Source organism: Falco naumanni, chromosome 2, assembly GCF_017639655.2.
Source record: "Falco naumanni isolate bFalNau1 chromosome 2, bFalNau1.pat, whole genome shotgun sequence".
Lineage (NCBI taxonomy): Eukaryota > Metazoa > Chordata > Aves > Falconiformes > Falconidae > Falco > Falco naumanni.
In genome coordinates this window covers 70,173,896-70,198,280 of record NC_054055.1, presented here as the reverse complement: position 1 = coordinate 70,198,280, position 24,385 = coordinate 70,173,896, and the positions used below count along the sequence as shown (strand labels likewise).

The 24,385-nt window shown below is 44.1% G+C and overlaps 1 protein-coding gene across 4 annotated transcripts; it reads right to left on the bottom strand.

Moving 5' to 3' along the window:
* Nucleotides 1–1,835: 1,835 nt before the first annotated feature.
* On the bottom strand, nt 1,836–22,720 carry CREG2 (cellular repressor of E1A stimulated genes 2). Of its 4 annotated transcripts, XR_005826517.1 has the most exons (5): nt 20,857–22,720; nt 18,499–18,668; nt 16,539–16,675; nt 14,505–14,588; nt 7,196–7,310 (listed from the first exon to the last, which is right to left on the bottom strand). XR_005826517.1 is itself a non-coding variant. In XM_040584716.1 (4 exons), exons 1-4 carry the CDS (start codon nt 21,844–21,846, stop codon nt 5,263–5,265), a joined length of 1,434 nt encoding a protein of 477 aa, XP_040440650.1. In that variant the 5' UTR covers nt 21,847–22,720; the 3' UTR covers nt 1,836–5,262. The 4 variants fall into 4 exon arrangements, 3 of the variants coding, with proteins under 3 accessions (XP_040440650.1, XP_040440651.1, XP_040440653.1); XM_040584716.1 differs by lacking the exons at nt 14,505–14,588; nt 16,539–16,675 and adding an exon at nt 1,836–5,422 and having other exon boundaries at nt 7,197–7,310; XM_040584717.1 differs by lacking the exon at nt 16,539–16,675.
* Between the last annotated feature and the right edge of the window lie 1,665 nt (nt 22,721–24,385).

Below are 24,385 nucleotides of genomic sequence, written 5' to 3'. Positions count from 1 at the left end.
GGACGAAAAATAGTAAGAGGCAGTGCCATGTTAAAAAAACAAAAAAACTGGAGAAAAATGTATCGACTTACAGCGGCATTAAACAAATATGACCATTTTATGGATTTGTTTTCCATGGCGTAGAAATATTTGCTATATACTACTTAAACAAGTTTAGCCTTACCTGTTTTTTCATACAAGGCATCTGTACCTTTTCCCAGCGTCTGAAATGTATCGCCTGTTTTCACCAGCTACCAGTCTTTTTTGAATGGTCTCCTTCAGAAGTCATCAGTGGTGTGACCACACATGTTGTCACATGTTGTCAAGCAACATTGCCAAACCTTGGTAATGTCCTTCCTCATGATGATCTGTTGTGGCTGCTGATGCAGATGGGGTCTAGTAGAGCCTGGATTAATTTGTATGGAAGGGGTCATCGGACAAAAGCCACAAGCTCAATGAACTGCCCAGCTCTATATCGGCACCAAGGCCATTATGTTCCCATTTCTGTTCCAGAGTTGGTGTTTAAATAAAGAAATACGTACCTTCAAACCCAAAGTATTCTTTAAAGCAACTCTCTAGCATTCTCCCAAAATGCTTGGCAGCGTTAGGACTCTCTCCAAAGGCACTGAGCATTGTAAGAACAAGATTAAAGTAGCAAAATCAAGAGGGTGGTCAAGACTGAGCAGCCAAAGTAATGTGGAAGGGGCTGTAGAGAAGGAATTGGAAGTTGAGGGAAGAACATGGGAAAACTAGAGGTAATGAAGAAAAACTTAGGAAAAAGAGGATAAGGCAACACAGGAGCATGTTAGATGGGAGAGGGTGCGTGGAGGTGGTGGTGGTGGCAGAGTAGAGGCAGGTGAAGGGTGAGCTGTGTTGAAGGATGGCTAGTGACAGATGATTCAGAAGGAGCACAAATTAAGTGTTTGGCAAAAGGTGATCAAAAAAATTGATAGTACTTTAGTGAGTCCAAAAATGTTGTTCAAGCGAGAATCTTGGTAAAAAAGTGAAAGACACTTAGTGTAATCAAGAACAGATATCACTCTGGAAATGGGATAAAAGTAAAGAGAGTTGGTACAAAGGAAAAGAACAGCTGCAGGAAATGTTCTTTTAAGAATATGGAATCACTGGAAATAGGAAACTGATGCTGACTGTGATTTGCTCAAGGTAGGAAACTTGTCACAGTCCTCACAGCAAATACAGTCTAACCAGTGGCAAGACAAAAACTATAAGGCATAAATAGGAAACACAGGCTGTTTCCTATAACCTTTATTGGATACAAAGTGGGGCTTTTAGTAGGAGAGCTTGAATTTTGTTGAAAGGAGATGGTGCGGGAAAGAAGATGAAAAAAATCATCAGCCTTGGCTTAAGATGTGCCAGAGGAAAGTGGACAGCAGAGAACAAGCTGTAACAAGAACTTGTAAGAGCAAGGTTAGAAAAGGAAGAAATTGCACCAAGGAAACTTACGAAACACCATTAATGCACACCTGAGAGATGAGTGCTCAATGCCCATGTGCAGAAAAGAGCAAGCATTGTTAAGACTGACATTTAACTGCCATGGTGAAAGCAAAGCTGACAGTAATGAGAAGACGAAGGAAAGATAAAAGGTGCTTGGCTAGACTTTTCTCCCCAGAGAAAACTGAGGCCATACCAAGGCAGACGTGAGTCTCAATTCCCAGAAATATTTTGAGATAAATTAACTTGGTTCAGGAAAACTGGAAAAAAAGAAAAAAAGAAGAAAAAAAAAAAAAAAAAAAGCACGGATGTTCAGATCAGATAGAAATTATAATGGCTGTCAGCAAAAGATCAGTTACTCTGGCTAATGCTGTACTACAGATTCAAAAATACTCTAACTGCAGTTTCCACGCTGAAATTTGGTTTATTTGCATTTCTTCTCAGTAGGCATTTTGTTAACAACGTTCATTGTCTTTAGAAATCAAAATACATTGCAAATTGCAATACACATCCAGAAACGAGACAGGTTGCATTTTGTCCACTGAACTGATGAAAAGTTCATCAGAAACAGAGCATTCTTTGGTTAAATAAGAACAGCAGTTCGAACTAGCTGTGCTTAAATGCTGTACATGCATTAGGTTTGCACAAATTAGCAAAAAGAAGTGAGAACCCAAGCTTAGAACTTTCTCTTCCTTTTTTCAGCAAGTATACAAACATGACTAAATGCATCTCTTAAATATTGCAAAACCACAGTTAAAGTTTTAAATAATACATGTTGCACAACAAGCTTTTTGGGGGAAGCTACAGAAATAATGAAAATATAGAACACGTGGAAATGAACTACACATCAGGTAGTTGAAATGCTTAATAAACTCATAAGGGCTTATCAAGACTTTTAATAAATATGCTTATTTGATCTAATAATTAAAGCACAACAAATAAATAGGATTTTTGCTATTCACGTGAACTGAAGGAAGATCAGACGCTTCACAATCTGAAGAACTATGATTTTACCATGGCATCTCAACACTTTTTGGGTTAAAAGCTTCAAGAAACATCACTTACCGCATGATGACCAATCACCTGAGACATTTGCCAGTTTAAAGAAACATTGGAACTAGTATATAATAATGTAAAGCCCAATTAAGCAAAATATCATCTCCTCCCCTTTTTCTGGTCCAGAAAGTTCCATTCAAAACCTGCAGGTCATATCTTTGATTAATTTCTACAGACCTTCAAGGACTTTTACGGTAGCTATTCCTTGGGAGAAGGAAGCATGAAAGGAGAACAGGTAATTTAAGAAGGCATTTCTTCCTGAAGCCCATTTTGTCACTTTACATGCCATCACCATTTCATGTTTTGAGTTTCTGTCAAGAGCCTCACAGCCAGTCTGTATAGAAAAGCTTCTTGATGAATGTGTCAATTTACAATATAGAAGCTACGCCAATTAATCTAGGTGTGCAGATAGACGGCCTATAGCAAGTAAGGTATTGTAAATTCAAAACCTTTCTTAGTGCACAATAGCTTCTTAAACAGTTTAAAGCTCTACTGAACATCGCTGATAAAATCCCTTACCACTTAAAAGGCAAGAGTGTTAATAAGTTAACAGGTAGGACATAGGACCATGTCACTGTTACCAGGCTGTCTAAAGATATAAATGAAAGTATAGTAACAGCAGCATTTCTAAAATTCTTCCTCTCTTCTTCAGCTTGTTTAAACATTAAGCTTGTACACTGAATTTGCTCGGGGGGGTGTGGGGGGGAGAGATAATAGGCAGTTCAGGTTTCTCTGGGAAAAGTAGTGAAGTGGGATAATGAAACATGTAATTAAAGTTGCACAGAAATGTTAGACCTGTCGAGATTCCCCTACAGGGTCTAATACTCTGCCTGTTGAACTCAGATTTAAAAGCCCCATTAATGATAATGACCAAAGTATCAAATTCATAGTGGACAAAGATCTCCATGGGAAAATTATATTAATCAAGGAGGATTTCACTTGATGGCATTCTATAAATCTGTACAGGACAGACCATTTTGCTTCAGTACTACACAGTGCAAGATTCGGGGGCAAACTCAAATGGGAAAATGGTGATCATCTGCCAAGGAAAAAAAAAAAAAAGAAATAGATTCAGGCAGGACACTTCCTTCTTTTGCATAATTACCTCTGCAAAAGATCTGCACTGCTTGCAGAGTCTCTGGCAATGAGACAAAAAAAAAATGCTTAGTGAGCGTCTAAACAAAGTTCTTCCCCATGCATTTGTCTTCAGTTCTTATAGAATATCAGGAACAACAGCGATGGTCAGAGCCTTGCAGTTGACCAAGGGCTAAGCAGCCCCTGGTAGTTAAACTAGCACGATGCTCAGCTCCACCCCGGGAGTGGCTCCCTCTCTCCATGCCTGAACCAAAATAAGCTCAGCTACACTTAACTGGTTTCCAGCTGGTCATAGCTCACGCAGCTGCCTCTGAGCTCTGCCCAGGGATTAACCTGTGCAAGCTCAGGTCACTCGCTCAGGGAGGGTCTTGCAGGCTGCCACCCAGAGCTCAGGTGCTCTCCCAGGGATGCTGGAAGACCTTCCCCACAGGCACAGAAACCTCTTTCTTAATGTAACAGGGAGAACAGCCGTGTAATTTGCAAACTGTGTAATGACTTGGCTGGTTAGCCATGGGAACTTTCTTACTGCAATAACCGTAAGAACTGCAGAATAAGGTTACCAGGACATCTAGAGAAAGGGCTGAAGGTGAAAAAAACACCTTTGAACTCTTTTGGTATTATCACGTGATGCCTATTCATAATGTGTTTGTAACAATGTTTGCACTTTCCACACTAGGAAAATCAGTTTTTCATGGCCTGAAATGTCTAACTATCTTTATTTAGGCTTCTTTAAAACACAAACGCATCAACAAGCCCTTTAAAACCTGGCGTGGAAACAGAGTTAAGGGACTGGCTCTACCCCTACATGAGTTAGTGATAGTATACAAAAATGAGTTACACAAATGAGTTAAAAATAAAGCGGTGGCTGGAGAAGGGGTGCAAAAAAAATCAGGACTACAGGCTATTAAAAGTACTTTTCCTGTCTCATAAGAACAACAGGCTAGCTGAGAACACTTACTTAATTATTCTTATGAGAATGTTTATACTTGTATTAGGATAATCCTTGTGGGGCTGATTTGGTTTTGGCCCTTAACATGTTTAACCAGCTTGGTGCCAGCAAGAGACAAGTTATATTGGAGCCATGTTGAGCTGCTTGCATTTTTTCTACTAAAAAAGAAAATTTCTACTCAGTTTCCAGGTGAAATATCAAATTACCTAATTTGAGAAAAGCACGTGTAGAAAATATAAGTTACCAAATGAGGACAGCTTTAGCAAAGTATTTTTTAAAAACTTAAATACCTATATTTGCAGCTATTAAGTTTCTCTTAGAGTACTTCCAAATCAAGGGAGGCCAAGCTGCAGTAATACCTCTACAATGCATAGGGGGTTCTGAGTAGGCAATTTGCTTTTTCTGTTAATCAGAACATTATATTTAGCACTTACTGTAGTCTCCCTGTGGGTGCACAGCAACAAAAGTCAAAACAAACAGATACAAAGCATTTTTAAGCACCATTTAAGATGATGCAATGCCTATTTGAAATGACAAGTTTGTACATTGCAGGGTAGGGCTAGTATCCACTTCTCCTTTATAATTTGAAAGTCTGTGTTGGTTTATTTTCACTCTGCTCCATATGAGACAGGGCTATTTTGAAGCTGGGGGGGGGGGCAGGAAATCACTGTAAATTGACCATCCAGCATGAAATTTTAAAAGTGTTTGGAAAGGAAACTTAGAACTCTATATCAAAGTCCATTCAATCCTTTACTTGGAACAGCTTTTAAATACTCTTCTACTGCAATGGCAGAAACTTCTCCATACCAACTTTGAAGCCAGATGTGCTCAATGTTCATTTTCATGAAGAACCACTCATAGCTACGAGGCCACTTTCTTACCACTGGGTGCCTGGAAGGACAAAGAAAAGAAAAACATTTAAAAGAAGTGCCAAAGCATATGCAGTCTGCTTTTTTCCTTCAGCCTAGTCTGCTCAGCCAGAGTGAAACCTGAGATCTGAGAACCACCATCATTCACCTTTTTGCCCTCCCTTGCAGTGAGGTTTTTGATCTTCCACACCCCAGTCTGGTGAGAACTGCAAACAAAGGCAGCCAGCGAACATCAGCTTCCCTTACTGCAGAACCTCATCTCTGAAGGCAGATGTTGTTTAGTCTCTAAGGAAGTGAAAAACAGTTAGAGGAGAATCTCTGAACCTGTGTCAGGGTAGTCCTTTTGTCTGTTCAAAGGCAACGGTGTTCTGAAAATACTACATCTTTGGTAATAGTTGCTGTGATATGGCAAGAGAGCTAATAAAACTGGCTAGCAGGCACAGCACAGCTTCTTCAAGCTGTCGCCTGCTAGAGCCTTCTCGTCCTGCATCTCTGTCTCATTTCTTGGGCCTGCCCTTAGAGCTAGCTCAAAGAGATCCTCCCTGCCAGCCATACTGGGTGCAGACATTTGGTCCCTAAGCCCCAGCGAGTACATCTGCAGAGGATGCTGGGGATGCTTGGCAGCAGTGCACGGAGCGGCTACAACCGCTCGAGTCGCAATGTTCACAGGAGCAGGGGGGGAAGCAGTGCGAGTCCAGGCAGGGTTGACCCAGTGCAAAGGACCCTGCAAAAGAGATGGTTTGGCAACCTCTGGGTTGAGCTAAGGTTTCCCACCATTTTCTGAGTTGCTCCTTTGAGCACCCATGACTGTGGCATTGGGAAGTGGCTCCAGCTGCTGCCAGCATTGTATGGGGTGAGCCCCGTCAGCCCTCGCTGTGTCATTCTGGCTTTTGCTCTCTGACAGTGGAGCATCTGCTGCCGAGGCGCTGGTGGACTCTGGCTCACATGGAAATCTGGTTTCTGCAGTCTGTATAAAAAAGGCTTGTGCGCCAATATAGCCCCTGTCTGTCCACGGTCCCATTTTTGCCATTGAGGGGACACTCGCTGACAGAGTCCCACCCTAACCCCTTCCAGCAGGCCAGAAAGGATATTGCCTCAGGGCTGTTTTGGATCCTAGCTCATCCCAGTTTCCCAGCAGTATTTGACTGACCAGGCAGGGTGTGCTTGAGGGTCATCCCTGGCAGCCTGTGTGGAAGGTGGGTGCCCCAGCTCGGGTTTGGAGCCACTGGAGGGCATGGGGGCACACCCTGGGAGTGTGTGTCTGTGTGGGGGTTGTGCTTGCATCTGTTCAAAGGAGACTGGCTGGTGAGTAGTATGGCTTTGGTAGCAGTTGTCGTGGTAGGAGAGGCAACAGAACCCGTAAACCCCATCCTGCAAATAGGTGTAAGCCCAAAGGCAACAGAGCTCTCTGCTCTGTCTCTGAGTAGGGGGCTGTAGCTGAGAACACAATCTGTCCCAAGATGCGGAAGAATCATTAAAAGTAACAAATACACCCTGGATTTATGGAATCTCTCCTTGGAGCCAGGTGAAATATTTTCATAATCCTTGGATTATAGACCACGTGCCTTACTGGAATCCAACAGTGACTAACTGCATTTCCGTATTTTGTTACCTCAAGAGTTAAAAGGAGGTTGCACAGCTTGCCCTGTCGTTCCAAGCTGCACAGGAGCCAACATACTTTGTGGCCCCAAAGTAATGTTTGCTACTTCTCAGATTCTCCATACCAAAGGGCCACATAGGTATATTTGTCTCAAACCTGCGGGTTGCACTCTACTGTGTGCCTGTTCCATACAGACCTGGAAAACATTGCTTGCTTGGCAAATTCTGCTTCCTCCGGAGGCACCGTGACCATCTGTCCCATGAGAGTCAGCCTGGCGCACCTTGGATCCTCCGGATCAATTACGTTTTTTCTGTGCACAGAGAAAAATGCTTATGTGTAATAGTTTGGTTTCTTTGTTAAAGGTTTTTTGAGAAATATGAACTCCTGCTCACATATAAAAAGCTGCGATATTTTGTCAAGCCTTGCAGGTCTTTTCTACGCCCAGCTGAAACCTTCGGTGGGACAGGGGGGGCTTGGAAGGAATACTCACCTGAAACACAGCTCTGCTGTAGGTATTTGCTTATTCTTAATTTATGCGCTCAAGAACTGGATTAATATATGTTAGATTGTAAAAAATGCGAAAATGGCAGTTTTCCCAGAATTCAGGATTCTGAAAAAAACTAGTGAGATGGTTAGTCTGTCCCTATGCCTACAATGTAAGTGCATGTACATGTATTTGTGTGTAAAACATAGTCTTTTCCTTGTGCCTATCCTAGAAACTCAGTCCTCATTCATTTTTGCCCATTTTTCAACTGCTTTACATCAGAGAGACAAGTAATACCTATTAGAAAAACAACTCTCTTCATCCTTCAGACCGAGATAGGAAAGGTACTTGTTGCTTTTTGGTTCTTTCTATTCAGTAATGATATGTAACTCCCATTAGTAGTTGTGGGGCAATTGCTGACTCTGGCATATACAATATAAGGATACAAAGGATAAAAAAACGTTGTAGGAAATGACTACAGAGGCCTGATCCTGGCAAGTGCTGAGCAGCCCCAAGTCCCATGGCCAGTGCTTTGAGACTGCTCAGCATCTCAGAGGACTGCCTGCCTGCATAAGAACATAAGCCTGAAAACCTACATTAGGAAACTAAGACCGTATTTCTTGTCCGTGTTTTAATTGGAAGCAGCAAATCACAGTAAATTACATCTCATCTGTGTGCGATTTTACTTAAAGATCCTGGCTTGAGCCCTTTAGCCTTAACTGTGTGCAATATGCATTGGTGGTTTTTTTTTTTCTTTGGTTATAATTCTCAGTATGTGTCTACTGCATGCAGGAAACATATGGACATCCTCCTGCAGCTAATTTAACACCTGCAGATTCCCCACAGATGGTTATGAAAGGCTGTGTAGCTCACTGGATAAAGTATCTGCTTTTCTAGATAGGGCCATGAACAGAGATATGCAAGGAAGCATAGCGGGCTGGTTGATACTCATCTATACCCAGTAAGCGCTTGGCACTGTTAGTCGAAGCTCCAAAGAGCTGTTTACAGTCACATCGTCTCTGGGATGTTTTTTCAGCATCCTGTTCAGTCTGGAGCAGCAGGTGTCTGAAGTGGGTGTTCAGTGTAACGACCTCTGGACAAACTCCACTCATACTCTTCTTCCTCTACCACACTTTCTGCATGGGAGGAAGAGCAGCTGCCAAAGATCAAGGTCAAACTTTCTGTTCATATGAATATATAATGGTCTAATTTTCTCTAGTACATTTTTTTTATCGTGGAGTAATAAATGAATGGTGTTCTGAGTACCTGAAAATCTGCATTCCCAACCTTGGCATTGGGTTATTTCTATCAGTGATTATTCAGAGTACAAACTCGTCTATGTGATCACCTTGGCGTGCTGTAGATCCTCAACACTAACTCCTACTGCATGCTGAAGGTGCGGTTTCACAGCTGGCTTACAGTGGCCAGAAAGCATCCTGTCCCTAAACAACACAAGTCCATGCCCAGGGACACCGGTTCAGTATCCATGATCCAATAACATGCTCACCCACCAAAACATGAATAAATATAGGTGAATACAGTGTATACAGCTATAGAAGAGCTGAATCCTATAGACAGAGGAGCCGAATCCCACGTACAAAGGGTGTCAGCCGAGGACCTGCATGTCCAGCAGCCAGGACAGTGCAGATTCACGCTCTTGCAACTGTTGGCCCTGGTGAACAGAGTCTTTGAGTCCATCTGAAGTGATCTCCGGATCTATTGTTCTTTTGTGCTTAATACTGCATCAACACCCTTTATGCATGTTTAGATATTTAACTCGACGATTCTTAAAAATACAGAAGGGAAGGGACTTCTCACTAGCAAAATGTCCGTTCAGAAGATTACTTTAATATCTGTCTATATGAAACTACTTCCTCCGCAGGCTAACAGTATTGTAAAACAACAGAAGAGCGAGGAAAAGCAGGAGTATTTGCAAGTGCCTTTGCTGGGTATAGGTCCTAGGTAAGATGTTAGTTACTTTCAGAGAGGAATTAGAAAAGGATTGTTATTGAAGGATTTTCACTGAGTGGATCAAGGTGATAGATTTGGGCATGATCAGGCACAGTGAGAGGTTTTTGTCTAGCACCTTCTCAAATGACAATTATTTGATCTTTTTGTGCAAGTACATGTTTATTCTAAAAGTGTGCTCGTTGATTCTGAGTAGGCAATAGATCTGACGTTGCTGTGGTTAAGCAGTGAATCCCGCCTGCCTTTGCCAAGATGGTTTTGCTTGATAGGACTAGAGTCAGATGTGACTCTACCCCGATTTACAGGAAAAACTGCTCTCCACATATTTGGCTGACAACAAACCCCACAGTCTGTACATCCATATCTGGAATGGTTTTATTTCTGGTTTTTCCCCTGGCTCCTTCTTCAGTTTGCAGTTTTCTCTATGTTCTTGCCAGTCAGGGTGTTACAGATTGACGCACACAATATTGTCTTCCCAGTAAAAGTTACCCAAACTGAATTTTGCACATCGGAATAATGTTCTGGAGGGTCAGTTTGTTTTTCTGGGAAATGAGGCAAACAAATTTTTTGTAGAGATTATGTTAGATGAAGTTTTGGAAGAGCTGAACAGGACAATGATAACATTTGAGTTCAGTACACTGTGTTACTACTTGGTTGGCTTTGCTTTGAGTGCTGCCTCTTATCATACGTTTTCTGTTTCAGAATAGGAACCTTGTATTCTAATCTTACATTAGCATTAGTATTTTCTTTATCAAAGGAGCCCTTCATATTCTGCGGTAAATCTGTTTCTGCATCATTTTTGGCATAGTACTTCCCTACTGATGTGTGATTACTGTTGTATTTTTTAAACCATCAAAACCCACTAAACTTGCAGCTATCACTTCTAACTCCATTGTGAACAGGTCTTGAATTTTCAGTGCCATTACCAGTGCAAGTAATGTAAATGCAGGCTTTGCTTCCTAGGAGTAAAAAGAGCGAGCCAGGGATATCTCTCATATTTTTACATAAGATAATAAAGGGATAACAAGGATAAATAGGTATATTTACCAAAATATTCCTCCCTCACATCTGTAGAGGTCTAGTAATACATTCACTAGTCACTTCTTGCTTCTGTATAACTAAACACATATTCAGCTCTCAGTCCTTGGGTGCTTTTTATCTTTGCTTGCACAAAACCAAGTAGGTGCGGAGGAGCAACTTTCTGTAATATTTGTGCACTACTGACTGGGGGCAAGGGGGAGGCAGAGCCAGGGGGAGAGATGGCACGCCAGTGACACTGTCTCTCGGTCGAGGAAACCTGAGGTGGCTTCTCAGGCTTGTTGTTCCCAGAATCAGGTCCTCTGCCTTTCTGCAGAGGACTTCACAAAGGCTATGATGAAGTATGAACTGAGGGGAAAAGAAAGCAGGGGATTGGGGAAGGAGACCAAGCAATAGGGAACATTTATTTTTTATGCTTATTTAAAATACATACACCTTGTTGCAGAAATTGAGGGAAGCCAGATTAAAATGGAAGAAGACTCAGTTTATGCATTTTGTAAGAACACAGTGCATTACGAGAGCTCATCTTAATTATTCATCTGATTTGTGAAGAGAGAAGAATTGATTGTCTCTGTTCCTCTGCTTATGGTGAGCAAACTAGGTACGCAGAGTTTGACCCAGACCAGGCAGCTGTCTTTTCCAAGCAAGTGAGATGACAGCGTGAACTTCATTCACTTACAAAGATGCCAGCTTTGCTGAGCTTAAGGAGAAAACTGTGTCCCAGTGAAACACGTTTCCCAACAGAGATGCAACGCCATGAAGCACGCTGCTGCTGAACACGTCCCAAATGATTTTACCGCTTACCACTTCTGCACTTTCTGGGTCATGGTTCAAGAGTGGTTCAGAGTTAAGAGTGCCACCTACTCATTAAATTGTTTACTACACTAGCCATCTCTTGGATCTTAATTAGAAGGTTCCTATCCAACAACTAGCCAAATCCAGATCTGATGAACCCATGGTTCAGGCTGATGCAGTTATATTGGCACACAAGGTGATGATACTGGGACTTTGTTAGGATTCCCTTTCACAGCTGAGATCTCTGCTTTGACTGATGATGCTCTGTCTCCTGCTTTCTGACCAAAAGTATCCTTCAGTATTACGTTCATTTTCAGCCTGTGCAGGCCATTAGTGAGGTGAAACAGATCCGGCACAGGTCAGCAGTAAAGGCAGAATAGGAGTTTGGGAGGTACCTGGGAAGGAAAGCCAGGTGTCCCCAAGAAGGAATCAGTAGGAGGAAGGCAGGAGGGTTCAGTAATGCTCCAGGGACTGGGCGAGGAACAGGGGTCTGTGGAGGGGAATCTCTTTTAATTCTTCCCCAGCCTCCTCTTCCCAGAGAGGAGCCTCCATCCTCCCTGCCAGGATCCACAAATCCTCCCCATCTCTCCTGAACGCAGTTTGCCCTGCCCTGCTTTTACCCCTCTACTTCTTTAGCAGAATGGAAAAAAAGTTGGGAAAGAGCTTTCTTTCTCCTATTGCAGAAAAGGAGAGCCAGACAGCAAAGAAGAAAACTTCAGAGATCAGGTTTTCTACATTTTTGTCTACTGCAAAGCATGCAGCTCCCATGTGGCGTAAGGGCAATGACTGTCTCCACACATCCTCACCTCTCCTATAGCAGCCCTACAAAGCCAGGCGATTAGGAGGTGGGGACTAGCTGCTGGAACAGCTCATCCCTGTCACCTCCCACGGGCGCAAGGTAGGCACCCTGTCACCCTGCGCCGGTGGGCTCCTCTTTGCCTAGCCCCAAAGTGCGCGTGAGGTTAATATTCAAAGTTATTTTCTAGTATCTACAATACATCATAGGATTTTTTGTCCCCTAAAATCTACAGAAAGGAAGAGAGGAAATGCTGTGTCCTCAGAGAATTACTGTAAAGTGCTTATAATTTTGATTCATAAATGTGATTAATTTTGAAAAGCAAGTTATCTTCCTCATACATTTCATTTGCTCACCGCTAACTACCAGAGTCTCTGAAGCAGAAAGAATGTATTGGTGCTGCTAATCTGTGTGGCATGAACGTCAAACAAAATCTCTGCTGAAAGCAATTTCATAATCTGCAAAGCTGTTGCTGGTCTTCAGCTGGACGCGGCTGGGCGGTTCTGCCCTGCCCTGCTTTGATTTTGACAAGACTTTCTTTATCAGCTGTGTTTGAGAGCCAGCAGAGACAGTTAAAAGACATCTTTGCTTTTGCTCTGGGACGAGCAGTCTTCTGTTCTGAATCTGAAGTCAGGCCTGGGAGCTGAAGAGTATTGGTACAGTGGCTATTCTGCATCTAAGAGAGCCTGTTTTCATAGTTCACCTGTTCTCATGGTTTAAATAATTTGATTCGTCCTAGAAGATAATCCTTCCTTAGAATATTTTAATTAGAGTGTGTTAAGTGAAGCCAGTCTGTTTGTCTGTCTTCCCTGACAATAACAACTCATTTCTTTAGCTGAACTGTTTCAGACAGGAAACTTTTACACAGTTTAACCACAGACAATTCACAGGGGAAAAAAAAGAATCACAGCATCAACTATTTCTGTAAACAGAGTCAGAGGAAACACATAATACTTCACTAGAAAGGGATTTGGGGAAGTTGGTCATTTATGAATACAGGAAAAAACCCAGTAATTTAGAGCTATATTGTCTGCGCTGGGTCATGATGATAGTAGGTTTCATATTTGACTTTCCAATTTGGTATCTTCCTGATTTTTTTAAATGCAGATTTTTCAGGAACAGCTACTGACATAACTCTTTGCATATGACTAAAAAGGGCCAACATAAATACAAGAACCAGAAATGGGTCTGTGCCACAAAACCAGGAGGTGGATCTCAAAAACTGAGGGATGTCTGAATTCAGCCTTTGTTTTCTGCATGCATCATTTCTCTGTGTGAAGGTGCAGTACCAAATTTCTTTGTTATATTCATCCTCATACGGCGACTCTGCAAACCCAGGGGTAGCTATATATTGGATGGTCAACTGACATCTCAAAGGCTGCCACCCATGGCAGGCTTATCTCCTCTCCAGATTGCTCAGGAATGAAGTTGCCAGTTTATGCACGCTGCTGATCCACCGCGCAGCAGGGACCCTAACCCACCGAATTACTCTCCTCCTCCTGTGGCCTGGTGGTATCCAGAAGCACTGGAGATGCTCAGCGCTTCCTGTCAGCCTTTTCAATGTAGAGTTTAGGAAACCTCTGGGGCCAGCTTTTATCCACTGAAGATGTCTGCCCAGTTGTGCCAATCTGCTACCTCAAGCAGCAGATGAGCACGGTGGGTAAAATGGCTCGGATGGAGCCACCCCTGATGCAGGTCATAAACCAGGAGAAGAATCCGAGTCCCTCAAAATCACTCGCAGCCTGCAGTGTGGATTTGCAACATGGTCCTCCAAACTAAGAGCAAAGGAAAACCAATGGCAGACTGCTCCCAAAGCTCGTTCCTTTTCTTTTTTCCTTGTGTGAAAACCTCTTTTCTAAGAAACCTGCAGTTGGTCCCTATGAATGTGCTGAACCCGATGTCAAGGAGGTGACACAAGTTTAAAATTAATTGCCTGTTTTCCAGACTGCAGCTGTAATGAGGCAGGCCTAGGAGCTTACTTGGAAAGAGGTATCCTCTGAGCAGCCTGTGTGTTGGGAAATGCATTTAGAACAATAGCTGCTTTATTCTTTAACATCGAGCTGGGTCTTGCTCCCTCTGAAAGCTGTAAGAATGGGACTCAATCTTTTCAGCTCATCTGTGGCATAGACATACCATCTTAGCCTATTTATAGCCCTAAACCATTTAATTTTTCTTGCCTCTATTATCCGTTTATCAGCCTTCAGATAGGATGCAATGAGTTGCTAACAAATGCTTTCTCTAGCCTGGCCATCAGAGAGCCTTCTCAGAGAAGTGCAGCCCGGTTCCCTCAGGGAAAGGGCAATCTCTAGGTCAGAGATGAGGAATCCAGACTGTAGCTGCAACTTTATCATGTCGTGCAATTAGTGCCTATTTGGATGCATGGGGGCTCTCTTTCTTTCATTATTAAATGTTGTTTCTCTTACTAGTTTAGGCTTTTCCATTTTGCTCTTGAGCTGATTAAATTTTAAGGCTGGAGCATCAAAAAGGCCACTCGGTTCCTCACATCCCTGAAAATGAAAATATTTATTATCAGAGTTTGGAACTTGAGTCCGTTCTGAAACAAAAATGAAATTCGCTACAAAATAAATTTAATGTCAAATTGATGTACAGGCACACAAGTCACTTGAAACTCATTAGATACAAGAAGACTACTGAAATGTCAGCTGTATTTTCTTTCTAAAGGCCAGAGATTTCTTTTGCGTGCAATAGGTCAGAGGCATTTTTCAGGAGAGTGTCAAATACTCGCAGGAGCATTGACTACAGGCATCGACCAGCTTTCACATTTATTTTAGTTCTTGCAACCCAGAGTAGGTTAATAATGAAATTCTAATAAAATCTCACATGAAAACAAACTAGAAATACACTGCTGGCATACGAGGACATGAACTTTCTCATGTAGAACATTATTCATTTAGCTATTTTGTGTAATTATTCTAAAGCCAAAACAATTAATGATGCTCTTGACCAAGAGAACTTCTGGTATTTAAACCATCTATAAATGACACTTCCCTTTGTGAAGAAAACTTCACAGATACTTTTTTAATACTAGCAGAACCTGAGGTCTCTCTGAGTAAAACGTCTTGCCTGTCATATAAAGAAGAGGAAGAAAATTGCTATACAAAACCTGAGCCACCACACAAAGTTCTGCACTAAGGATGCTACGTGCTGTTTGCACGGCACAGCCTGGCTATCTCAGCAGGTAGAGCACACCCCGAAGGGATGCTTGGGCTGCCAGTGGCAGAGGTAGCAAGCTGGCTGTGTTGCCAGTGGTGGACCCAGTGCTGCAGGCAGTGCTGGGGACGGGTCGCGCCAAGCACTGGCAGCAGGGCCCAGACACGCTGCTTGTTTTCTTCACTGTGGTGGTGCCCACAGAAGCCCTTTCTGTAGGGTAGCAGTAGGGTGGTATGCAGGGCTGCAGTTTAAGATCTTGCCAGTTTCAAATGTAAAAATCACTCACAGGTTGCTAATATAAAATGTAAATTCATTTCTGACCCTGGTTACAGGGGGAAGGGAAAGAAAAAAGTTAGAAGTCCCAGTGCCCACATGCTTCCTGGCTGGAGACAGCCCCAAGGCTTGCTCACATTTTCCCAGCTATCATCAAAAACACAAACTGCAGCTCAACAAATGTCCCAGCTTTTCATTCTTTGTATGCTTGTTCTTTGCACTAATGCCAGCAAACATCTGTTCCAGATGAGAACTCCAGAAATAATGAAAAACAAACTCAATGTAAGAACAGCATAAATAATGCAAGGAGCACTGATCAGACTCTGAATCCGTATGTTCAGTAGTAAGCTCAATATTTAGAGTGTGGTTTCATGCTAAAATGAGGATGTCCTATTTTCCTCCACCTTCTCCTTTCCCCTCTCCTTTGCACTCCTCTGGCTCTTGGGGTGCCGATTCAAGTTACTAACCCAGTAGAAATCTCATCCAGGAAAGAAAGGGAAAAAAAAAAAAAAAAAAAAAAAGAGACGAGGTTTCTGCTGGGTTACTGAGCTAAAATAGACCCACCATATGGTCAGCTGAAAGAAGGGGATGGGATTACATGCCCAGGAGCAGCAGCAGCCAAGAAAGGAAGAGGGACTGGAAGAAAACCTTATTCTCATCTCTGGGTTCATTTTCTTCAGCTTTATGTTTCAACTCAGGGTTGGGCAAAGCCCAGAATTGATATGAGAAGGGGGGCTGGGGCCCACACACACAACATGACCGATGTTAAGGAGGGAGAGTAAGGATAAGGCAACTGGTAATTAGTTCAGCCCAAGCTGTCTTGGAAATCCAGGTTTAGCTCCTCAGCAGTGCCCAGAGAGCTTTTCTTACCAGAGAGTGTGGTCTCAGGTTGCGGAGGGGACTAGAGAGTTGGGTGGCAGAATCCAGGTTGCCCTGGCTGCAAGGCAAACAGCAGCAAATATCTGGCACATGGAACAAAAGGGTAGTGGTTTGGTTTGGAAATTAATAGTTACCTAATAGAAAGACAGCGAATAAATATTCTCGAAGGGTTGTGATGTATATGAATTACATGTTTCCACAGATCATGCAGCGCTTCTCTTTTGTTGGTGAATTGGCACTTTTCAAACAGGTAAATCAGGCAGTGGCATTGCTAAAATGTAAAAGGCAAAGACTTTCAAGGGTGGCTGTTTAAAGTCAGGGATGAAAGACCACACTTAAGTGCCTAAATAGGTGCATAATTTTCAGAATTGCTCAATACCAGCAGTTATCAATAGATGCTGTTCTGATTCTTGAGCATCTGAAAACAGGGCATTGGGTAGGTGCTAGGACATAGGCCAACATAAATTTTTAAGTACTTGGTCTAGATATTCAGCTTACTATTTGATGGAATGAAAAAGTTTAGAAAGCAAGAATAAGCTCCATTAGCCTGTTACAAAAGAACTGATACATTTATTTATTAAATGATCAATACAAATTATTTAATGATAGAATTCTAAGGAGCAAGCGGAACCATTGCGGTGTTAACTTCACCACTCTGTTGACCTTCTCAAGCATTCAAAGCTGAACTACCTTAACAAAAGTTGCAATAAAAGTTTCCTATTAAGTGTTAGACATTGCGAGAGGAAGCCATGATTTCCATTCCTTGGGAATGGGATGTCAGCCTGAAATCACTTGTACTGCTTTCTTTCATGAAAAACGTGAAAATGAAAACCATTTCATTTTCCCACCATATAACTCTTAAGAAAACAGCATATTCTGGAGATAAATACAGATGAGTGTAACAGTAATGTGCCTTATATTTGCCACTTGCTGCTTTTTCCAGCGTTGTTCACAGCTAGCAGGCTTGAGAGGCGGGATGATACCCGAGGCAATCCCCAGCTGAGGGAATCAGGGACCCAGTTCTTAAGATAAACCTCTCCTCCCCCAAAGAGGAACTTAAATTGGGTTAAAAACTTTCAATGCCATTTCTTTCTGAAGCAGCCTGTAATTTCCAGTTCTTCTCCCTCTCTCCTTGGGTATCAGCTAAGATCTGCTTTGGTAATGGAGTCTTGTCTGACACAGTTTCGGTGTCATGTACCTCGTCACGTAAAGAGGCCTTTGGAAATAACACTTCACATAAGGTTGACCCAGCCAAGTTTGCCACATGTTTAACTGTAAACAAACATATGGCAGAGATACATCTTTTACAAGGAGACAGAATGGAGGGGAAAATTGAAACATCTTTGAGTTTACATACATACATTTTACATAAAGCTTCGGTGATCTGGAGTTATTCACTGTACATATGATTTGGAAGAAGTCAACTCGCTGCTGTCTCTAGAGAGACGAACCTGGGGCTGGCCGTAGATCAGCAAATCTCAGACCCAGCTTCCTTTATACAGGGGATCATTCACGGACTGTTTATGATATACAAGGTGTCAAAAATTTGTGATACCGTATTCGATCACACCCTCTAAAGAGCTGGAAATTAGACTGAGCGGCACGGTCCCGAGTGCATATTGTGAACTGAGAGCCTGAGATCCCCTTTTAGACCCCAGAGAGCTTAAAGCCCTGTCAAGACAATCAGCAGGGCCTCCCTCCAGAGCAGAGGTGTCTGCTTTACCATGACTTGAATAGCCCTCAAAACTCTATGGACTTTATTGACTAGATCACCATGGCCTATAATAGGATCTTGAACACCTAGATTTTATGCAGGCACCTCCAAGAAGAGATTAAATTTAGGTACGTTAATGTGCAAGCTGAAAGCCACTCCAGCTGTTGATGCTACAATATACTTCAGTGACACTTCTGCTTTTCTGAAGAAGTGCTTTACTGGGGCAACCTACTGCAAAATAAGCCTAAGGAGGGGCAGTGTGGCTGATGGTGACAGCCAAAAATTGGCACTGAAGGACACTGAAGGTGGGGACCCAGCATTTTGTTCTGAGGACCCTGTTCTCACTGACAATGGTAGTAGGCAGATAAAAACTCCATTACCTGCAGAAATTTCCATCTGTCTCTGGCAGGGTCAGAGAAGCCATGGGATTCTTCAGGAGATCTGCCACAGTGTTATCCTTCAGCGTCACGTAAAAGAAGGGGATTCCAGTGCTGTTATTGACAGGACCATCGCTGAGAAGTAAACAGTTCCCATAGGGCATACCTTGGATCTGCAAAATCCAGTGAAGCGACTGGTTACATCTTTGCACGCAGACACCTTACAAAGTCAGGGATTCCCTCAAGGGCTCTAGCAGACAGGACAGCAGGGGTTGCCCCCTCTGCTACTGGGAATTTGTGCTCCCACTTTCTGTTGTCATTGCGAGACAGACCTCCTTCTAAATTAGATCCATCATGCTTCTACAAAAACAGATCCTTCCTTTACTTCTTCTTTCCAGTCCTGTCCGTGGCACTTCCATGTCCATGACTAGAGAACATTTTCTCTTCCACTGAGCTTAAAGGAACTACCAAATTAAAAATGTTTAACTGCATTAAAATCAATGCCATCAGCGTCAAGAAATGTTTACTCTGAAACAGTGCTGACACCTTTTCTCAAACCCACAAGCCTAATTTAGCCTTGATTCAGCCTGCTTTTTACACTTGCCTCCCCTTTTAGCCTTGATTTGCAATGTGATTGCATCAGTTTGCCAAGAGAGAGAAAAGCATTTTTGTCAGAGCTGTGTTTGAAGTCAAACGAGACATCATCCTAGCTGCCTGGGCAGCAACTTCAGCTACGGGGCAAGGGTGTCTCAACCACCAAGCCAGCAGAGCAAACCTTCCTCCCATGTCAGGAGGCACCCTGAGGAGCCAAGATTCCTCCTGTATACTGATCTGTGTACACACAGTGGATACAACACGTGCAAAAATGTCCCTGCCCAGTAGTGACACACATTAATATTCTCCATAGTGATTTATATTCCTACTATGCTTTTCATCCCATTATAAATCGCAATGACAGATACTTAATGAATTACCATTTTTTGATGTCTTCAGATATTTCTTTCCTCATGGTCAATTAGATGTTAAATAGTAAAATCATCAGTCACTACATTAGTTCAATGTAACTGGTAAATCCTTTACAGCAAAATCAAATTAAGTATGAACGATTAATAAGAAAACCCTGGATGATGTTATGACCTGGATTGCATGCTTTCTGATGTTTATATGCCTCTAAAATTGTAATGCTTATAGTGCTTGTTAGCATTCCTTAGAAGGAATACTTTAATACTTGTGTATTATTAAGTTACAATGAAAAAAAAAAATAGTATCTGTCAGGAATATTGCAGGACATGTTTCTGTTGCCTAAAATGCCCGGTCTGTCATGCATGGTTAATATTACAGTGGATTCTCAAAAAGAACTGCAACCACAGGCAGCACAACTCAGCATTCAGAGCAGCAGCACCCCTCCATCAATTCCAAATTTTATTACAAATCAGATTTTCTTCTGTGTCGTAACTGGAGACTGTATTATGGCTGTAATTCCACCAAGGGTTTCTGGCGAGAGCATAAAGCAGAAGAGTTAAGAGCATATGATTTAACAGGATTTCCAACAATCTGATGTAGAATTACAGGCCCTTTGTGTGTGCACATATAGTTATTTAATGGTACCTTTTTTTAACCTGTTGCTTTGTAAAGCATTTCACAGTAAGGTAAACTGCCGCTACCTCAGCCAAGCTTTCTGACGATTAACATGCTTCTGACTTAGTCTATTTTTTTAAAAATTGTGAGTTAGTTACTGCGTGAATACTTTCAAGAGAAAGTTAAAGATTGGGGGGTTTCGTGCTTTTTTCTTTTCTTTTGTCTGAATGGCATTCGATGCTGTGTCTCCTTCCAACCTTTCGTTTTACAAAGGGAAATATTTTAAAGCGGAGAAAAAACCAATGACCCCGATACTCCAGGCCAGCCCAGCCATTTCTCTTAACGCTTCCGACAGACAAATCGTTTCAAGCTGGTGCAGCGGGACGGCTGCGGGCCGGGCACATGTGGTAGCCCAGCAGGTCGCCTCCTCCCCGCCCCCCCCCCCCCCGCTGTCAGGGGCAGCCCGGGGGAGGCCGCGGGGGCCGGGGGGGCTGCCCGGTGCCAAGGCTGCTCCGGCCACCACCGCCGCGGCTCCGGCTTCAAAAATTCGGCTTTTCCCGGGCCCCTCTGCTGGGATTTTTTCTAACGTGCCTCCCCGGCTGCACTCCAAACGCGGCTTCTCTTCCCAAAAAAAGAGTTTTCGCTGTTTTCTCCGCGCCCGTGCTGGCTGCTGAGCCGGGCAGCGCTGGCGGCGGATCGGGCCGCAGCGCCGGGCGGCCGCGGGGGCCGGGGCCGGTTCGCCGGTAACGCGTGAGCGCGGCCGTGGCGCCGGGCGCTCCGTACCTTTCCGTGCGCCGCCCGCGTCGCCACGAAGCCCCAGGTGTTGTAGCGGGCGAGGAAGCGGGCGGTCCCGGCGCGGCGCGGCGCCCCGCCGCCCTCCCGTCGGTAGGAGAACATCCTGGAGGGGGCGGCCCCCTGCTCCGGCCGCCGCGCCGCCGGCCCGGAGCCCAGGGCCGCGTCCTCCCGGTAAGCCGAGGCCGGGTAGCTCTGCTTCCAGAGGCCGCCCGTCTCCTCCAGCAGCGCGGGGAGCGCCTCCTCGGTGGAGGAGCTGTGCAGCTCGTCCGCCGCCGCCCCCCCGTCGGGCAGCGGCCAGGACACCGAGCTGACCACCACGTAGCCCCCCGCGCCGCCCCACAGCAGCGCCGGCAGCCAGCACCACGCCGGCAGCCACCGCCCCGCCGACATCTTCTGCGGCAGCGCCCGCCGCGCCGCGCCGCTCCGGCAGCACCCTCCCGCGGCCGCCGCGCCCGCAGCCCGCCCCCGGCCGTCCCACACCCCGGCGGCAGCCCCCCGCCCCCGTTCGGCCGGGCGGCGGGGCCCCCTCCCCAGCCCCGTGCGGCTGGGCGAACCGTAGCGCTGGCTCCGCCGCCCACGCCGGCCGGGGACACCCGCGGGCCGGCCACCCGCGGCCTGGGCGGGCGGAGGGCGGAACTCGGCCCGTCTGGGCTCCCGGCCACGGCAGGGCAGAGCCCGGCAGCGCGGCGGGTTCGCCCCGCGGCTGCCCGTCGTTTGCTGGCGACGTGTGGGGCTGCGGGCCCGGCCTGGCCGGGGTCCCCTCCGCCGGGCGGGGGGCTGCGCTCTGCGTGTGCTGCCGCGGCGCCGGGCAGGGAAAGCGGCCGGGCACTGCGGGGCGGGATCTCCGCCCGTACGGAGAGGGAGAGGCCGGGAGGGAGCGAGCCCGCCCGCCGCGGGGAGAGCTTCAGCTGGGCACCGGGGCAGGACCCCGAGCCCCAGGAGGCGGGCGGGCATCATGGGCCGCGGTGCTGGTGGCATTCCCTTGGGCGTGCAGGTGCACGGAGCTGCTGGGCAATGACACGTTTCCCAGGCGAGGCTTTATAATTCGGCAAAGATCTGAACGTGTATGTGAGTTGATACCGATGGCCCTATGAGTAAAGGCGCTTTTGCATCCTGCGCCTTTTCCGTCCTTGGCAGCTACGCCCCTTCAGTGTGCCAGCGCAAACGTGCAATTCTTGAAAATTATATGCTTGTAAACTTCCACTGCATTCGTGCAAATTATTTAAGGAATACAGGTTTTGATGGGAGACGGGGCGGGATGAATCTCACAGGAGCCTTTGCCGCTGCGGTACATCTAACTGACCTTGCCTTTCCGATAGCTGTGAGGGACAGACCGCGAGGTCGGTCTGCTGTTAACAGCTTCGCCTTAATTGCTGCATGAGAATATGCTGCATATCTAATCTAGAATATAAACGTCTATAAATAGAAGTGGGCTGGGAAATATTGAATGTTTTTAGCTTATGTTTTTTCCTAGACCCCCCGACTTGTTTTTTATCTTCACCACAAAAACCTGAAGGATAGTGATAATGGGTATAATGGGCCTTAAGGCGCAAATACATTTTTCTGACTATGAAGATACTTCACCAGAGTATGTAATTTCGCTACCAAACTCTTAATCTTCTCAGCAAAATTGAATACGTGACTACCGTTTCCTTTAGCACGTTGCCTTGTCTACATCTGCTGTAATACCACCCTTTTGAATATTGATTCCCGCTTCAGTGCTTGAGCTGAGACAGAAGAATGTAGATGCAAGTGGAAAATAAATGAGGATTTCCAAAACCAAAATGAGTGAAAGCTTGCTAAGCTCCTGACAAGTGCTTTTCTCTAGTTCAGGAAATGTCCCTTCTTAAAATAACGAAGCACTTCTCCCTTCTTGAATTAATGATGAGGCCCAGTCAGCTCCCTGCAGACATGCTTTTCAAAAAGATTTTAAACCCCAATTTCCCTGGCATTTCAGGGAGTTTCCTCATAGAGTCTGATGCACACAAGATACAAATTTCATACTCTGTATTTACTATTTCATGCAAATTCATTCCAGGGTTTCTCTTTCGAAGAGTCTGTGCTTGTTCTTTGCTTATAGAAGAAGTTCGAACAACCTAGTTTCTAACATAAACAAATCAGTAACTTTATATACAACCTGGTTTATATCAGCTAATAGAATTATATGTGAAATTTTGTGTCCCGCAGAAATGGGAAACAAAGCAGGAATTTCTCACGACATAGGAGTTAGTGACAAGTTCTATATGCAGTAAATACACATTTTAAATTACGTACAGTGGACACAAAGGAGCGTTGGCACAGAGTCGTTCATATCTTCTGCAGCTTCCAGATAAATTTACCACGATGACTTCAGGTAGGCCTTCAGCTTTACTGACAACAAAAAGCAGAAGAAATAGATAAAACCGAACCATAAATATTTCACCTTTCTCTTCTGAAGTTTTATTCAAACACAGTCAAACAACTGAATCCCGTGACAAATTCAAATAACTGCGTTGCTAGCACGGTTTTGCATGTGGTAGTATTTCCAAAAAAAGGTCTTAAATTTAAATTTAAGAACAAAACCAGTATTTTTAAAAGTTTTATCAAAAAGTAAGAATGGTCTAGCATAAAGAATCTTCAAGTCAGGCTAGTTTTCTCTGAAAATTTGCTGTTCCTCAGAGGCAAAAAAAGTGTCTGTCCACCTTTTTCCAACTTAGTAAAAGTTTCAGTAATTCTCTCTTCCAAAATGACCTGGATGAGCTGAAAATCAGAAAAGAAACATGGAAATGCTTTGACTGTAAGAACTGTAAATTTGTAAAAAAATTTGTAACAACTGTAAAAACTGTTCCTCCCTTCACTGAATAACAGTCTCCTCTGTTCTTTCCTGCTGAACCAGAGGTATTTTACAGATAGCCAACCTTATTTTACATCAATTAACCCAACAAGAGGAGATACAAGTTGGGTTTCCTCATAGGGTGGCAAAGGTCTGCTACGAGGGCACATCCTTTATGCATACTTTATATATCTGCTATAAGCCCTTCTATTCTTTTTAAAAACAAATAGTCTCAGCCTGTCTGTCCCCTGATGGGGGCTGGTTTTTCATGCTGAAATCCTGGCTTTCTTGAAGTCAGCAGAAGTTTTGCCACTGAATTTAAGCAGGGTCAAGATTTTGCTCTCAGTTTTTGATCATTTTAGTTAATGATTTCACTTGATCTCCATATCCTGGATTATACAGACCACTCAGATGAACACTTACCGTTCCTTTAAGTGAAGTAGTTAACCATGTCCTTATTTTTTCTCCCTTTTTAAGAAATCAAAGTGTTTGATTTGCTCTCTGCCAACAGAGCTATGAACAGCATAACCTCAGTCTCTCCGCGTCCTGATTTGCAGTATATTGTATGTTTCGAAGGTGTGGAATTGGATTAAAAGCTACAGCACAGTGCTCTGCAGATAGACCCACTGCAGGTGTGCAGTTTAATAGGATTTTTATTTGGTAACAAGTGAACAAAGAGAGGGAGCCTGGAATGGGATTTTCTAG

Coding starts and splice junctions, on each gene's coding strand:
- CREG2 (XM_040584716.1), bottom strand. CDS start 21,846: ATGCCACCAGCACCGCGGCCCATGATGCCCGCCCGCCTCCTGGGGCTC. Junction 18,669..20,856: donor CGCGGGCGGCGCACGGAAAG/GTACGGAGCGCC, acceptor TGGATTTTGCAG/ATCCAAGGTATGCCCTATGG. Junction 5,423..7,196: donor AAGCAAGCAATGTTTTCCAG/GTCTGTATGGAA, acceptor TTGTCCTTCCAG/GCACCCAGTGGTAAGAAAGT.